The sequence below is a fragment of the Aquarana catesbeiana genome, linkage group LG12 (assembly GCF_042186555.1).
Source record: "Aquarana catesbeiana isolate 2022-GZ linkage group LG12, ASM4218655v1, whole genome shotgun sequence".
NCBI classification, from domain to species: Eukaryota; Metazoa; Chordata; class Amphibia; order Anura; family Ranidae; genus Aquarana; species Aquarana catesbeiana.
Window position 1 is genome coordinate 61,822,769 of NC_133335.1, and position 19,178 is coordinate 61,841,946.

General features: G+C 39.8%; 1 protein-coding gene across 1 annotated transcript; it reads left to right on the forward strand.

Annotated features, from left to right (window-relative positions):
• The first annotated feature begins 811 nt into the window (after positions 1-811).
• LOC141114306 (keratin, type I cytoskeletal 47 kDa-like) lies at positions 812-16,721 on the forward strand. The gene is made up of 9 exons (XM_073607914.1): positions 812-1,132; positions 5,376-5,504; positions 8,532-8,614; positions 9,181-9,337; positions 10,653-10,814; positions 13,310-13,435; positions 14,719-14,939; positions 15,255-15,292; positions 16,481-16,721. The coding sequence occupies exons 1-9, from the start codon at positions 884-886 to the stop codon at positions 16,621-16,623; spliced, it is 1,308 nt and encodes a 435-aa protein (XP_073464015.1). The 5' UTR covers positions 812-883; the 3' UTR covers positions 16,624-16,721.
• The last annotated feature ends 2,457 nt before the right edge of the window (positions 16,722-19,178 follow it).

Genomic DNA, 19,178 nt, shown 5'->3' on the forward strand with positions numbered 1-19,178 from the left:
GCCTGGTGCCTCTGTGAATTGTGAAAAGTTTGGATTCTATTCCATTAATCCTAATGCGGGCTATAGGTTGGTCATATAGTATTTTGATCCAGGTAAAAAAGTTATTTCCAAACCCAAATTTTTCCATTATATATAGTAGATAAGGCCATTCAATTGAATCGAATGCCTTGTGGGCATCAAGGGATACGACAGCTCTAGGGACCTTCGACGTATTAGGGGACTGGAGGTTTGCAAACAATCTACGTATGTCTACGTATATTACTATATGTAGATCTCCCCGGGATAAAACTGGTTTGATTGTGGTTTATCAGTGTAGTAATTACTGAATTTATACATGAGGCTAAAATTTTAGATATAATTTTCAGATCTGTATTAATTAGGGAAATTGGCCTATACAATTCACAGTTTATATCCTGATTATTTGTTGCATGTCCCGGCTGAACATTGAAGACGTTTTTAGCATGTGGTGATATTACATAGGACACTACAAGGACATAAATAATATTTTCGGCACTCATGAAATATAACTAGCAGCTGCTGCTTGCCTCTAAATTCCAGAATTAGAATCTGTGCCTTTAAAGAGGTTCAATGACAGCTGCGTCTTATTCATTCTTGCACATTTTTATCTCTATAAAGGTAAAGCTCCCTTTCCATGGAAATACAGTAAAACTTCAGGAATTCATGTCACTCCTCAGACAAGTCAAGCCTGTTTACTTGCAGGAATGTTCTATTGTTTAGACAAGCAGCTATGTGGGTCCCTGGTACAGATAAGAATGCAAGCCCTCCCCCTCTGTTGGGTATATAAGACAGGGCAGAGGGGCCACAGACTAGCTCGCCCTCCTGCACGCTTCACTCTTGTCACTACATCCCTGCCGGAAAAACGATGAGCTTCTCCACCCGCAGTATCAACCAGTCTGCCCGCTTTAGTGGGTCTAGTGCTGGAGCTGGCTCCCCCAGGGCGCGCAGCGTGGCAGGAGGTGCTGCCAGCGTCAGGGTGTCCTCTGCCAGCTATAGCATGGCAGCTCCCGCATTTGGTGCTGGATTCGCAGTCCAAGAGGGCAACGCTTTTGGGGTCAACGGCAAAGAGACCATGCAGAACCTGAACGACCGCCTGGCTACCTATTTGGAACGGGTAAGGGCAACTGGTGTGGAATTTTTAATACCATAGCCAACCTTCAAAATATATTTTACATGCATTGCTATCGGGGAACTGGAGAAAGTGCAGAGAAGGGCAACTAAACTGATGAGAGGCATGGAGGAGATCAGCTATGAGGAAAGATTAGAGGAACTGAATTTATTCTCTCTTGAGAAGAGGAGATTAAGGGGGGATATGATCACCATGTACAAATATATAAGGGGTCCATATAGTGAACTTGGTGTTGAGTTATTCACTTTACGGTCAACACAGAGGACAAGGGGGCACTCTTTACGTCTGGAGGAAAAGAGATTTCAACCCCAAATACGGAAAGTTTTCTTTACATTAAGAGCTGTGAAAATGTGGAATAGAATCCCACCAGAGGTGTTTCTGGCCAGCTCAGTAGATTGCTTTAAAAAAGGCCTGGATTATTTCCTAAATGTACATAATATAACTGGGTACTAACATTTATAGGTAAAGTTGATCCAGGGAAAATCCGATTGCCTCTCGGGGATCAGGAAGGAATTTTTTCCCATGCTGTAGCAAACTGGATCATGCTTTTCTGGGGTTTTTTTCGCCTTTCTCTGGATCAACTGTGGGTATAGGATTGTGTATATTTGATTGTACGATATTTTTTATTTTGTTTATTTATTTATTTTTTATGGTTGAACTGAATGGACTTGTGTCTTTTTTCAACCTGACTATGTAACTATGCTTTCCAAATTTAGGCATCATGCACATAGGGCGTTTTTTATTTTTTATTTTTCCTCCCCTGGACGCCTTTCGTCTTGGCAGGGAAAAAGCAGATAGTAGCGCACCTAAAGCTGCGTTTTGCACACACGTTTAGGTGGATCAAGCGGTTGGACGTTCATGCCTTCCATTAGCTAGAAAATTAATTTATTCAGGCCATTGGAATGAATGAATGCCCAAGAGCTAAATGCACATCAGGCATTTTTTTCTGCACAAATGCTCCTCTCCTGAAGGTCATTTGTTTTTTTTTTTATAGCTCTAAATACTCCTCTTCTAATATGCCTGTAAACGCCTATGTGTACACGAACATATAGGGGGTTATTTACTAAAACAGGTGAGTCTAAAATCTGGTGCAGCACAGAAACCAATCAGCTTCCAGGTTTTATTGTCAAAGTTTAATTGAATAAGCTGAAGGTAGAAGCTGATTGGCTACCATTCACAGCTGCACCAGATTCTGCGTACACCAGTTTTAGTAAATCTCCCTCTCCATAGGCAAAGGCTTTTTTATTTTTATTTAATTCTTTATTTTTTTTACATCTTGTGTGCATGAGGCCGCAAGGTATAGCTTTTCGGGCGTGACAATAAGCCTAGGGCCCCTCATGGAATGAATACATAGCTATACTGAGAGGGAGAGGTATTTTTAGTGCAAATTAGGATCTTAGCCTAGGGTGACCACTCTGCTCCTTCACAGATACAGTACAGTAGAATGACATTGTCATTAACCACTTCAGCCCTGGAAGATTTTACCCCCTTCCAGACCAGAGCACTTTTTTGCCATTCGGCACTGCATCGCTTTAACTGACAATTGCGCGGTCGTGCGATGTTACACTAAAACAGAATTGATGTCTTTTTTTTCCAACAAATAGAGCTTTCTTTTGGTGGTATTTTATCACCTCTGTGGTTTTTATTTTTTTTGCTATAAACAAAAAAAGAGCGACAATTTTGAAAAAAAAAAGCAATATTTTTTACTTTTTACTATAATAAATATCCCCCAAAAATATATAAAAAAACTATTTCTTTTCCTCAGTTTAGGCCGATATGTATTCTTCTACATATTTTTGGTAAAAGAAAATCACAATAAGCATATATTGATTGGTTTATATAGCTATAGTTATAGCGTCTACAAAATAGGGCATAGTTTTATGGCATTTTTATTATTATTTTTTTACTAGTAATGGTGGCGATCTGCAATTTTTATCGGGACTGCGACATTATGGCGGACACGTTGGACAATTTTGACACGTTTTTGGGACCATTGGCATTTTTACAGCGATCAGTGCTATGAAAATGCTTTGATTACTGTAAAAATGTCACTGGCAGTAAAGGGGTTAACCACTAGGGGGCGATCAAGGGGTTAATGTGTTCCCTAGTGTGTGCTCTAACTGAAGGGAGGAGGGGACTGTGCAGTGGAGATGACAGATCGCTGTTCATACTCTGTATGAACAGACAATCTGTCTGTTCTCCCCTCAGAAAACCGCAAACTGGGTGTTTACACACACAGATCCCGGTTCTCCGTGTGCCCCAAACGAAGGCAGGAGGTGATCGCGACCGTCGGGCACTCGCATCGGCTCCGTGGGCGAGCAGGGGGCACGCACGCGCCCCCTAGTGGCCACAGGGTGAAGCGACGTTATATAGTGTCGTTTCGCCCAGCCGTGCCATTCTGCCACAGTAAAACTGTGGCGGATGGTCGGCAAGTGGTTAACATAAGGTCCAAGGTACATCAAAGTATTTAAAGAAAATGCATGAGAGGTCCCAAGAGCCATAGACTACCATATGTACGTCATGTAAATATGGTAGTCTTTGGCTCTTTGGACCTCTCATGTGTGTTCTTTAATGACTTTGATGTACCTTTAGTGGTGTATTGGTTAGCACACCTGCCTTGTAGCACTAGGGTCCTTGGTTCAAATCCCAAGCATGATGCTACCTGCACCCTGTGCGTGGGTGGGTTTTGAAGCTGTTATAGCTGCAAAGGGTGGGCTAACTCAATATTGAACCCTACAGATTAAGACTGGGATGCCATTAATGCTCATGTGCGTGTAAAGGCAATCGTCACAATACTTTTGGTAATATAGTGTATGTATATGACCCTATTATATATATGCATGTGACCTTGGATGATAAAGCAGGCCATACACTTTGCAAATTTTGTCCAGTCTCTGAAGAATAAGCTGAATATGTGATAGTCCCCCTCCTGTTTAACATCCTTTGACCGGAAAATCAAAGGAGCTGAATGCAACATTTTTTGCCAAATAGTGGCAGCACCTGATTGGATGCAGCCACTGCTTGGGTATAATAGGCACCATGGAAGATTTGATTTTTTTTTTGTTCATCCTAAATATAAATATAACGGTGTTTGGCCAGTTCTTTGAGGGCAGTGACTGATGTGAATGTATAATATGTAAAGTGCTGAGTAAATTTCCAGCGCTATATAAATAAATGCAATAAATAATGTGGCAATTAAATCTCTTTGCAATACAGTAGCTTAAGCCTAATACTCCACCCAAAATAATAATAATCAAAGATCATAATAATATAATTCATTTAATAAACATATAAAATTATAAAATAAAAATAAATAAATTCAATTTTATCATTTATATACATTATATTATATTATAATATAATTGTATATGTTATAATGTATATATAAATATATATATTTATAACATTATAAAATAAAAATGATAAAATTGCATTTTATAATTTATATAATTATTATATTATTATATAATATAATTATTTATATAATATTATTCTATATTCTATAAATATAATATTATTATATTTATATAATATATAATTTCTATACATTATACATTATATACATTACATGTATTATATTATTATATAATTGTATATTTTTATAATTTATATATAATAATATTAAATGATAAAATTTATATTATTTATAAAATTTAATTGCAGTTTAATTACAGTAGCTTAATAATAATAATAATATTATATTGCAAATTTTATAATTTAAGTATAAATGATAAGATTTATATATATATTTATATATACATAATATTTATAATTTATAATATTTACTTATATATAAAAAATGTATATACATTATACATTATATACATGATATGTTTTATATTATTATATAATTGTATATTTTATAATTTATATATAAATTATAAAATGTATATTATTTATAAAATTATAATTAAAATTATATTTAATTGCAGTTCAATTACAGTAGCTTAATGATAATGTTACTATATATATAAAATATACATATTACATTATATATATGTGCGTGTGTGTGTGTGTATGTGTATATATATATATATATATATATATATATATATATATATATATATATATATATATATATATATATATATATATATATATATATATATACTGTACTGAATGTACTAATCTAGAAAGAAACACATACATACCACAATTAGAGGAGTACACAGAGAGTGATGAAGGTTTTCTTGTGAATTACTTACAGTTTAATATTGTGTTTCCTCAGGTCCGATCCCTGGAGACAGCTAACAGTGAATTGGAAGTGAAAATCCGTGAGTTCTATGAAAGAAAATCTTCTGTCAGCTCTTTCGACCCAAGTGGATACTATGACATCATCAACAAGCTGCGCTCCCAGGTAACCGGCCTGTCCTTTCATTTTTTTTAATTAAAGGATACAAAACCAAAATTGCAGCAAAAATGTGGATGAGAAAAATTTATTCTGAGTATATTTAGATTCCTATGTAAAAAGTAGAGGTCCTCCCTAAAAGTAATATTTTAGCTATATAGGTAAAGCCTAGTGAGTCAGCCTTTGTTTTTTTTTTTTTTTATATGACTGGGATACTCCAACAGTAAGATCTCCATCCATGCCATAACTAATTCCCAGTTCTGCTTCTGTCAGCTGGGGTGTTCCAGTTGTTTCTGCCATCTTTGTATGTTCCAGTTACTCCAGTTACATTCTTCATAACATAAAATAAATGAAGTCAACAGTGATGGTGGAAACTCCCCATGATGGGGACAGCAAGGGTGTAGACCCACAAACTCAACACAAATATCCCACCAGAGTGTCTCAGAGAGATAGAAGAAACGGTCAGGTTCTACCAAAAACTGAAATATTACATTTCGGCGGACCAACTCTTTAAACTAAAAAATATAATTCCCTAACCTTCCTAAATATCATTCTTTCACAATTTGCATAGTGATTATTTTTGCCCACTGTATAGCTTACCTAAAGCATACAACTGTATGGCTGAATTCGCATTGCACAGAAATCGCATGTGATGGGCACAGCAATGTAAACCCAGGCTTAGACTTTATGCACATTGTATTCTATTGACACTTTTTTTTTCTCCTATAGGAGTTTAGCAGGAGCAAAAATACTGTAAAAAGCAGCGTTTCTGGGTGCGCATTTATGCATGTTCCTGCATCTGGCATTAAAATATGCTATTGGCCAGAATTCTGCCCATTGGAAGGCATTAACGTGGGAACGAGCCTAAACGAGCCTAATAATAATGCATGTTTAGGTGCTTCTTTAAAGCATTTTTTTATGCTCAAAAGCTCCTATCCTAAACGCACAAGTGATGTTTTTTTTTAATTCTGTCTCTAAACTCCTTTGTGTGCATGGACACATTGGTTAACATGGAGGGGTGTTTAGAGGCAGAAAAAAAAGCTCAAACACCTGTAAAAGCATGGTTTTTGACCTCAAGTGTGCCATAATCACCCCATATGTTTGCTCCGGGGCTGACTCCCAGTGAATTCATAGCCCACTGCAGTCACATCTTACACAGGGCTTTCCTTCATTACCAGTGGATGAACAGAGTGCTGGGGCAATCATACCTCCCAACTTTTTGAGATGGGAATGAGGGACACCTATTAGCAAAAGTATGTAGACATTAGGACACACCCCCTGCCCCCCCCCCCTTTAAAGGAGAATTATATTTATACAAAAAAAAAAATAAAATTAGTTGAACCCATAAGTGCTTGTTTTTTTACCACTACTATCCCTTTATGTTGGCTTTTGAAATTTAGAATTTGGATTAAAGGTTTAGCACTAGAAAACACTTTTTGAAAGATAAACAGTGCATTTTATGTACAACTATATAGATCAAAATGAGGGACAAATGGGGAGGAAAATGGGACAGAGGGACATTGTTCCAAATCAAGGACAGTCCTTCAAAATCATTTGGGAGGTATGGGCAATGTACAGATTAAGATGACAGCCCTAGACCCTGCATCTATTAAAACAAGTCAGCAATGTCAGCTCCCATATTTCTATCCAGAAAAGCTAACTTTAAAAACCACAAGGCCATGCTTTCTATATAGCAGGGATCTTAGCAAACGTTCTTGCAGATCCCTATCTGAATTGTCTCTGTAGATGGTGTGTATACATGCTGAAACTAAAGCTGGCCATAGATGGATCAAAATTCCCTGCTGAAACGGCCAAATTTCAATCCATCTATGGCCATTGGAAGTTGATCTAACGATCAACCTCTCTCCAACTGGACTGTTGGAATACTTTCATTCCATCAATGGCTGCAGCACTGATCAGTGTCTCTTGACAGTGGGGAACTCCCCGCTGTCACAATGCAATAGCACAGTGGGGAGAGTCCCTCCTTCCACTTTTCTAGTGTGGATGAGGGGAATCAATTTTTTTTTCCGATCAGCCTTCTGGCCTCAATGGCCGGTCTTATAGGGCGTACACACGGTCAGACTTTGTTCGGACATTCTGACAACAAAATCCTAGGATTTTTTCCGACGGATGTTGGCTCAAACTTGTCTTGCATACACACGGTCACACAAAGTTGTCGGAAAATCCGATCGTTCTAAACGCGGTGACGTAAAACACGTACGTTGGGACTATAAACGGGGCAGTGGCCAATAGCTTTCATCTCTTTATTTATTCTGAGCATGCGTGGCACTTTGTCCGTCGGATTTGTGTACACACGATCGGAAAATGTCCGATGGAGCCCACACACGGTCGGAATTTCCGACAACACGCTCCGATCAGACATTTTCCATCGGAAAATCCGACCGTGTGTACGGGGCATTAGAGTTGTAATACAGGCTCAGCATACCTTAAGATGTGTGCAATTATCTAATCAGACTTGCAGTAATCGCTGCATCTGATGTATACAGAAAAAGGTTTATCGCTAAAATTACTGTACAGGAATTCAGTGCACGCCCGGGAATGCCAAACCTCATATAACAGTCTCCATGTAACTTGACCTAAGATTCTGTAAGAGAGACAGGAGGCCCATTACACTTGGGGGGATGAGGATTCATTCTGGACATTCTGACCTTAAACTGGATGTAAGCGTTATGGAAGATGAGGGTGGCTACAAGTTAAAGTAAAAGTAAAAAATAACTTTCAGTTGAAAACAGCTTAAATGTCAATTTTATTAATCACCTTTTTAACAAATGTAGTTGTACTGTCAGTCAACTTCTGTTTTATATTCAGTAGTCATTGACAAATATAACTAGCTGTAAAACCACATAAAACCACAAGGTGGCGAAAGCAGCTTTATTTAAAATGTTTTGTTTTTTTTGTCACAATATACGTTTAGGAATAGCGCTCTTAAAAATAAAAAAGTACGTATTTACCATAAAGAAACATACAATAATTGTGTATTTATTTAGGCTCATTCACAATATATCTCCCCTGCAGATCCAGGATTCCACCATTCAAAATGCCCGGCTCGTGCTGCAGATTGACAACGCCAAGCTGGCTGCTGATGACTTTAAGATTAAGTAAGTGATTACAGACCATACTGGACTCTGTATATATAGTATGCCTATATGCAAGGATTGTGTCTCTGTGGAGAAGTTATAACATAACACATGATATATTATATTTTTAGAATAGCTCTCTAGAGGACACTATGTCTCTAGAGGACAATGCGTAACGAGAAACCTCCCAGTGGAAGCAGAAATGCCCTGGCATGGATGGGAGTAAGCAATGCCATAAGCTTGGTTATCAGTGGGAATAAAAAAAATTACACCATTGGTGTCAGTGGAACAGTGTCCCATCATTGGTGTCAATGGGAGGAATAGTGCCCCATCATTGGTGTCAGTGGGAGGACAAGTGCCCCATCATTGGTGTCAGTGGGAGGAATAGTGCCCCATCATTGGTGTCAGTGGGAGTAAAAGTACCCTATCATTGGTGTCAGTGAGAGGAATAGTGCCTCGTATTAGTGGAAGGAAAAGTGCCCCAAGGGCCGGATAAAGGCAAGCAAAGGGCCACATCCACAGTTTGGAGACCCCTCCACTAAGAGAAGTAGATTCTTGAAACTGATGTGCTCTGTCGCCACCTGCAGGTTTGAATCAGAACTGGCCATCAGACAAGGAGTGGATACTGACATTGTTGGACTGCGCAGAGCCCTGGACGAGCTGACCGTCAACAGATCAGACCTGGAGCTTGAGATTGAAGGCCTAAAGGAGGAGTTGATCTACCTGAAGAAGAATCACGAGGAGGTAAGATTACCAAGTGTGCTTGGAATATTTTGATTATTAATGCAAAAAGGTAGAGAGACCACGTAGGTGTGCATCTTGCCTTCTATCAGCCTAAGCAATTTTTTGAGTTCAAGTGTTTTTTTTTTTTTAATTTAAACACTAAGGCTGGCTTTAGATTACTTACATTTCAGCTGATTCAGGAGAAATATAAGCACCATCCAGCTTGACAACCGTTGATTTAAAAATTGACTGAGACGGGAGGCAAATTAGCGGCCGAACTGTGAGGGTCATGTTGAGGAACGTTAATCTACAGGATTGTGGTCATGAACTGGTTAAAGTGGAATGTTGCTCTGCCCATTCAGGACAAAGCAACAGATAAACTAAAAGAGACCCTGTTATTAAAATAGAACAAAAAACTGCTGTGGGGTAAAGTGCAATCACTTGGAGGTTACTGAACCTTGGATAAAGATCAAAGTCAATCCTGATGAGATGCAATTCAAGCACTGACAGCCCACCTTTTGTACGTTTGTCCATCTGCATACACAAAAAAAAGCCTAAATCACAACCATAGCACTGTCACATATAAAAAAGGCAAGGGGTTGCCAGTTTTCAAAGTTGATTTACAAGAAGTTATATTTTTTCATCATTTGCAGTTTTGATAACCTCCCCTTCCATAAAAACAATAAGGGCACTTTGACATCAGAATGAAGTGCGGGAAAACCACATTTCATGCACATTTCCAGCCCTGCATTCAAAACGCACTGGGTATGCGATCTGCTGTGGGTGTCAATGTAATCCTAATGACACCCCAATCACAGATCTCAAATACAGTGCCTTTGCATGCAACGGATCACATGGTACTACAGAACATGCAAGCTTTTTGGGTGCGATCCAGTGCAATTTCAACCCATTCAAATTAATGGGCTGAAAATCACATCACATAGGATTCTGGCATAAATTCACACTGTTTCCTTTATGGAAGTTCCTGTACTTCCAAAATTCTGACACTGACCCATCAATTAAGTGCCTTATGATACTTGATCCTTGTGAGTTGCACCATACAGCTCCATTATGGTGGCCTCTGACTGTTGATGATTGAGACACCAAAGCACACATTAAACGTTTCATAAATGTGCCATGGACCTGATCATGTTTAACCATGACCTCAGATACACAGAGGAGAATGGGAAGTCATTCATGACTCAGAGTAAGCCCATCACTAAAAGTGGGGTTAATATCTACATGCGTTAAGGCTATATTGATGAACATTAAAGAAAATACAGTGTTCCCGTATATCATTATGGCTGTGTCCTTACCATCTTCCTTTATGTTTCAGGATCTTGCTGCTTCTCAGCGACGATCTGGAGGAGAAGTTAGTGTGGAAATGGATACCGCTCCAGCCGTTGACTTGTCCAAGGTGCTTGCAGATGTCAGGGATCAATATGAGAAAATGGTGGAGAAGAATCGGCAAGAGGTGGAGATCTGGTATAGAGGACAGGTATGTGGCAAGGGCACTTTGTGCTTGAAAAAACTCTTATGCCGCGTACACACGATCGGATTTTCCGTCGGGAAATGTTGGATGTGAGCTTAATGGTGGTAAGTACGACCGTGTGTATGCTCCATTGGAGATTTGTTGTCGGACTTTACGCCAACAAATGTTGGCTAGCATGCTCTCAAATTTTTCGCCAACAAATGTTTGTTGTCGGACTTTCCGATCGTGTGTACACAAGTCCGTTGCACAAAAGTCCAAAGTACAAATACGCATGCCCGGAAGCAGAAGCGGTCGGTCTTGTAAACTAGCGTTCGTAATGGAGAATTAACATTCGTGACGTGGCAAATTATGAAATCTCCAAATGCAGCGCACAATTCTCTTCTTCTTTAATGGGATAATAATGAAGCTGCTTTGCTGGTGATACCGATGGAGTTATTTCAAACAAATTTTAAAAGGCTTTTTTTTTCTAGTGATATCAAGAAAAATATTATTGTTTTTTTTAATTTTTTTTTTTATTTGTGTTACCACAACACCATTATCCCATAGTTTTTAAGATCAAAGATACAACTATGTTGGTGTCCCTTTTACATTGTATTTTTTTAAATGTAACTGCCTACTCCCAAACTGTCATTTGAAGTAAAACACATAACCAAGTATTATTCTACACAATTTTTTTTATTGTGCATTAAAAAAATAAAACAAATAAAATTAGACATGCTATCTGCCAATAGAGCTAAACCAAAAAGTGCATTCTATGCATCCAAAAATATAGAAAATATACCAAATCAAATCATTATTCAACCAAAAAAATAATGTCAAAGCAATAACTCCAAGGCCAATAATAAATAACATGTTACCGTATATACTCGAGTATAATGGGAAAAACTTATTGACCCGAGTATAAGACGAGGGTGAGAAATGCACAGCTACTGTAAGTGGAAAAGAGGGTCAACAATGCTCATTTGCAGCCTCACTGTGCCCATTTGCAGCCATAGGTCCCCTGAACTTAAAACTCCGTAGTTAAGGGTTTCTAGATGCCCCCTAGCTGCAGCCAAAATTTGGGGTCTCTGAACCCAAAGGGTCCCGAAATGACATTGCTGCAGATGGACACAGTTGACCGACTTTGGGGCCCCGTATCTCGGGGCCACTTAGTGCTAAGAACCCCAAATTTGGTGTGCAAACCCAGTGGAACTAGCACCATAAAATATTCAAAGCTGGGGTTTCTAGCACCAAGTGGCCCTGAGATACGGGGCGCCAAATTTGGTTCAGAAAATGTCAAGCACTTTTCTGCAGCAGAGAATGACATTTTCCAAACCGAATTTGGGGCCCCGTATCTCGGGGCCACTTAGTGCTAGGAACTCCAGCTTTGGATATGTTGTGGTACCAGTTCCACCGGGTTTGCACACCAAATATGGGGTTCCTATCACCAAGTGGTCCTGAGATACGGGGCCCCAATTCGGTTCAGAAAATGAAATTTTTTGCTGCAGAAAAGTGCTTGACTCGAGTATAAGTCGAGGGGGGGCACTTTCAGCACAAAAAAATGTGCTGAAAAACTCGACTTATATTTGAGTATATACGGTATCTCCTCCGATTCCGCAACATGTCTGGTTGACGAACGGCCATTTAGAAACTAAATGAAAAGCACAAATTAACACTAAACAAACTTCTACTAATACGAAATTAGCAGAAGGAGCCCAAAGTGTGGCGCTAAAGAGCTGAAAAGCCACGTAGTACGTCTAGTACATCACTACGTTCGTAATTGTGGCCCAACATTTGTGTGACCGTGTGTATGCAAGACAAGTTTGAGCCAACACCCTTTGAACAAAATTCCACAGTTTTCTTGTTGGAAAGTCCGATCGTGTGTACGAGGCATTAGAGTCTCAAAGTTGAGCTATAGCCAAAACATTTTTGGATGGGGTAAAGAGTTAGTATCTCTGTCTGAATTTGTTATTATCTGTGTTCAGGCTGGAAATTCCAGGAGTTAGAAAGTGAAGGGAAATACAACATTTGCATTGTCACTGAAACAGGAGGTGGAGAGGAACCTTCCAATGGGGACAATTTTTCCAATGACCACCATCTGAGAAGGCGTTTTACCCTCACTTTGGAGAGCTTGCTCACTTTCTGTTGTGTCTCTGGGGCAAGAAATGAAAGGATATTTCCCCTATGGGACACAGAGAAAAAACAAAAAGTTTTACCAATTCCAAACACAACCTTATAGCTATAGGAACAGTTTAGGTTGCCTATACCTGGGGGTGTATATGTCACAAAAGGTCTTTTTTTGGACTAATTTTTGGATAATTAGACCAAATGTGTGGCTAGCCAACTTACTACTTGAAAAATCTGCTTGGATTTCAAATAGGGAAGATGGAAAATTTAGCTGTACAATTTTTGCATCTGCCTGTGTTTTAGCATGATCACTTTTATGTTTTCCAAAGATTACTAATTCAATCACTGTTCCCTGTTTTTTCTGCGTCTTAAGAAATCCTTATTCTCTTTCACAGAGTGAAAGCCTCAGCAAGGAAGTTGCAATAAACCAACAAAGCTTCCAGGCTTCCAAATCTGAGGTCACAGAACTTAGACGCACAGTACAGAGTCTGGAGCTGGAGCTTCAGTCCCTCCTCAACGCGGTAAGTGTACCAGTCTCTTCACCTTCTATCACAGACATGTAGTCCTAGTCATTACTTCATTTTCAGCATTAGTACATGCAGGATGAACTTGTGTCTGCTATAAGCTACTTGTATAACTTACACCAAGGCTGAACAACTCCCATAAGCCAAGTAACTATTGCGCCTTAAAAATTACAGCTGGAGACTAACTTTTGAGGTTTCATTTTTGTTATTGAAGCTGGCTCCTAAACAAAATCCCGCTGGCTACTGGCCTGGATAGACTGGCTCCTGAACTCCATATTCATTTTTCCACCCCTGGCTTACACCATAGAGAGCTTTTTGTTCTGTTTAGTGATTGACCACTACCCTTGGTGATAAATCACCATCAGTAGTATGACTGGGTTACAAAAAATTGCCCTTGTAGCTCCGGATTTAAAGGATAATTGTACTTTACGTAAGAATTTCACTAAGGGCCAATGGCGATGGGCTTTGATGAGTGTTGCCTTGTATTTGACCTGCTTCAGCTGCCTTTGCATTCTTATAGATATGTATGGGGAGAAAAGCAGTTATGAAGAAAACAAAAGCTCATACACACAGACCCTTAGACTCTCCTCCTGGTCTCTGAAACGTGAATTTATATGAGATTCCCATACTTTAGTGTTTGTATATGCTTCTCCTCCATCCTAGTCAAACTCTGATCACATTGCCTACAGTGTGCTGGCGGAACTAAACCAACATTTCTTAACCTTTTCACCCCAGAGGAGCCAACTAAGTAAATTTTAGGTCTATGGAAACCCCTTGCTAAAATAATTTATCAGAGGTGTGAAAACTAAAAATATCGTTGGTGCACTGCCAAGTGGCGTTGGATTCAGAGGTCAATCTGACACAGGTCAAGAAACCCCTAGTAGCCTTTGGAGAAACCCTAGGGTTCCATGGAACCCTGGTTGAGATTGGCTGCACTGAACTTTGTGAGTGAAATTAGATGCACATGAAGCATGGTCTGTGGCCACATTGGTCAAGATTGGGTACAAAAATCATGGCATTTAAACAATCCTGAGGTATGAGGGGCCTATAAAGGTTATTTTTGCAGATGTTGTGAAGGAGGGTGTTTGTGAAATACTTACTTAAAGCCAATCTCCAAGCAAATACAACTAACATTAATTAAAACATGCTTATTGAGACTTTCTATGGTCCTCATTAGACCACTGTCGGCTATATTGGTTCTCTTTTTCCTTAATAAAACTTTCTATGGTCATCATTAGACCACCGTTGACTATATTGGTTATATTTTTCTTCATTTTCAGAAACAAGTGTTAGAAGGCTCCTTATCAGAAACAGAAGGTCGATATGGAGCAGAAATAGCAAAAATCCAGAGCATTATTTCCCAAATAGAAATCGAGCTTCATCAAGTCAGGTCAGATTCAGAGCAGCATGGTCTGGAGTACAGAAGGCTGCTGGACATCAAGACCAGGCTCGAGCAGGAGATCGCCACCTACAGAAGACTGCTGGAAGGAGAAGATGTCAGGTGAGGGTCTTATAAATTCTCTTAAAATATCTTTTATTATAAACTTAATAAAATATATTTTTTAGTTTAGTACACATAAAATACTTCACTTACTGAAGATATATTGAGCACAGATGTCTGTGTATGTAGAACATTAAGTGACACCATATCTTTGGTTAAAAAAAAGACGTGGCATGTGCAGAACAATTCTTTTTTTCCTATGGGAACCAATCCCATTACTGGTATAATTTTTTAAAGTACAGGTAACAGAGCTGTGACTGGAGTGGAGGCCATTCAAATGTTTTAAACATATCATTTTTTTTTTTCTCTCACCAGCTTGTCGTCAGTTAAGCGATTGGAATCATCAGACAAAAGTAAGTCATTGAGCATTTCAAACAAATGATCAATTGTACAGAATTGGCAAGACACAGCTCTTGTATGCAGATGTGTGTCTAATAAAAATAGAAGTCCTTGAGACATGGGTTGAGCATGGCAGTCAGGGAACCAGCAGCTTCAAACAAAAAAAAAAGGTTGACAGCAGCCCAATATATCTGTAATGACAGGTTCATTTACGGAGTCTCTTCTATTAGACAGCTATTAGCTAAAATCGGGACAGAACAATATAATTAAATCCTCATCACAAATTAGTGTATGCGTGTTAATTAGTATAAACACAATAAAGGTAATATTTTAGTTTTTACTGTAATGTTACCCTGCCCACATATGTGCCAGACATATTGATTGACAATCTTTGCACATTTACTTTTAATTGTTAAAATACAATTAATTATATGTACAAAGGGTGGCTTAAAAATCCATTCAAATTATTAGGTCAAGTAGGACCTTTTTTGATAAATATTATGGAAATTACAGAATCTGATTGTAGCGTGGGTTTGCAGTAAGGCCATTATAGAAAATAAAGGGAGGCCAAACCTGCAGGTACATCTAGTTTCCCCTTGGTCATCTATGCCAGCCATTGTGTCCTTTGACAATGTGACTGTTTGTGTTTATCCCAAAGAGTCAGGTGGCTGGTCTATCAGGGATGAAACTCTTGCGATCATACAAGGTTTTCATACATGTCCAGTCACTATATTCCCCAACAAGCTTTGGCTGACTAAGGTGCTCTCTGCCTTGGTTGCTCCTCTTTGTACAAAGCAGCTGCTTCGTACATGATGACAATAAGGGACAACCCAAAGTTATCATTAAAGCTCAGAGCTTTGGGCAGCAGAGAACAACACTTGAACCTGCCAGACTGGGGGATAGGGTAAGCAATACAACTTAATGTTGAACCCCTAGACCAAATGAGCATTTTCCCCTTGCGTTGCAGAGGCGCCCACTGCAGGGGTAGATTTGGTCTAATTCCTGGAGTTCAGCTTTAAATCCACCATCTTCTGGCAACATATAAGTAATCTTGTGAATATGCCATAAGAATGCTCCCTGTGTTCCTGAGATGTTTTCTATGACACTAATCCCATATGTCTCATAGATAGTACATTGTCTCTGCATGCTCCTGTATTAATGAGGGAAAATTGTGTTACTTAATTCTGTCATTTGTCAACTAGGTGTGAAAATTGTCAGCAAAGAAGAAGCACACAGTTCCACCACACAGATCAAGGTGAAGACACTGGTGGAGGAAGTGGTAAATGGGAAGGTGGTGTCTTCCTCCGTGAAAGAGGTGACTCAGGACTCCAAAACCTCTTCATAAAGGCATCAGGGACACGCCAGAGAACGTTATCTACAATAATGTTAACTATACATAGAACTGAACTGAAAAATAAAACACTTGGTGTATTTGCTCTACAACCTGTTTATGTGTTTTTATTCTATTTACAATATATTGATTATGTCTTTATGCAGAGTTTTAAGCTGGCCATAGATGGATGGGAGGAATCTTCCTGGCTGTGTCATTGTATTCTGACAGTGGGACTCCTCCGCTGCCAGAATACAATGATCAGCGCTGCAGCTGATTGGCTGCGTGTGCTAAATGAACACAAATTTTCCAACAGTCTTGGCTGGTCCCTCCCTCTATGGCTAGAAAACTCCCAGAACGTTGCTAAGGATGTTGCTAAGAGACGCACAGCTATTACTGTTCTCATTCACCATTACAGAAGTAAGCTCTCAAATGCTGAGCTCAGGCCTACTGTATCAGGGGAGAGAAAGTGGATGGGAGGAGGCCTAAATCAGAGAAAGAGCTTCCTCCTGTGATGGTGGAGGTGAGCAGTAACACTAGCCTTCTCTTAGCAACAGATTTCCAGTCAGGCTTCATGAGGGATGTAATTGGCCTACACCTATAACAAGGGCGCTATTCAACTTTGGTCAAAGTTGCACAGTTTGTTTTTATCTACAGACATCCCTTATTTGCATAGGCAGATAAGGTGAACTAATCTTTTAAGCAAGGCTGCATTGCACATGCAAGTTTTTATGCATAAGGTATCTTATTCACTATAATTGGGCTGCCAACATAGTGCAGTAGATTGGAAACATACATGACCCTTTCATGGCATCACCCCACCTTATGGCACCACACTAGAACATATGCATTGGTGTGCATTGGGTAATGCCAGCTATACTGTGTATTACCGCAACTCATGAGTTTCAATGGGCCCAAGGGCCCCAATGGGACCAATTGTGCAGACAGCCAGATTCAACTTGATTTCAGGTACATTTAAAGGCTAAGTTCACCTTTTATACCCCTTTTTTTCTAAATTCCAGCTCCCCTATGTACCAATATAGCATTAATGTACTTCTTTTGCAGAAATAACAAAGCTTTCCATTTATTCTACACACACTTACCACACTGTCCTCATGGCTGTTTAAAAAAAACTTCTCCATTACTTTTGCCTTACTTCCTTGACAGACTTTAGGTCATAACACAGGAAGGAGTTGACCAGCTGACCTCATTAGCACACATCCTGCATCATTCAGGGACATCCCCCCTTCCCAAAAAGCTTGTGATGTAACAAATCACAGGACAGCCAGGGCAGAGGGTGCGCGCTCTACCCAGAAGCATTGGTGACGCCCCCACAAAAGGCTACCACATTGAAACTTTACTCACTGGCAGTACTTGTCCTGGCCGGTCGAGACCGTTTTACCTTGTTCCAATGCTGGCTCTACACTGCCCTGCAGTGATTAGACACAATAATTGGGATTTATGATTTCTCCAATCACAAGCAGGGGGCAGGGATTGTGCCTCTCCAAACATTCCCGGCCAGGACAAGTACTGTCTGTGAGTAAAGCGGCAATGTGGCGGCCATTTTTGGGGGCATCAGACCGGCCTGGGGGGAGGGGGGTCCGTGTCAGTTTCATTTCAGGACACTGTATTGTCCTGGAATGAAGGAGCCCGGGACCCGTGACAGACCTGTAAAATGGGGGACACATGGTCATCCTACCTATTACCCACTTCCAGGTGCATGTTTTTTATGTGAAATGCAATCAACCAGTGATCACTAGTCTCACTAAATACACCAGCATCAATTTTTTTTTCCTACCTTAATTTTCATCTTGCATAGATCGTTCATTTGGCAGAGTGTACTGAGTGATCAGATAACAGCCTATGTGGATAGAGCTGCGGTATTGAAAATAAAAGTATGTTCTGGGTTTTGTAAAGCTTATTATACAGCAGGGCTCCAAATTTCAAGTCCTGAGCTACTAGCCAGTCCTCAAGGGTTACTCGCCACCAGTTGCCCCGCCCCTAATTCCGCCCCTAAACACGTCTTCATAAATTATCTCATGAAATGACACTTAAATGTTTTATGCAGAATTAAGTTAAAAAAATAAATATTAACAACAACTTTATCAGTGCCCATCAGTGCAGCCTACCTGTATCCATCAATGCCGCTTCACCTGTGCCCAATAACGCAGCCTACCTGTGTCCATCAATGCCGCTTCACCTCTGCCCAATAACGCAGCCTACCTGTGTCCATCAATGCCACTTCACCTGTGCCCAACAATGCAGCCTACCTGTGTCCATCAATGCTGCTTCACCTGTGCCCAACAATGCAGCCTACCTGTGTCTATCAATGCGGCTTCACCTGTGTCCATCAATGCAGCCTCATCTGTGTCCATCAATGCAGCCTACCTGTGTCTATCAATGCTGCTTCACCTGTGTCCATCAATGCAGCCTCATCTGTACCCAACAATGCAGCCTACCTGTGTCCATCAATGCAGCCTCATCTGTGTCCATCAATGCAGCCTACCTGTGCCCAACAATACAGCCTACCTGTGTCCATCAATGCTGTTTCACCTGTGCCCAACAATGCA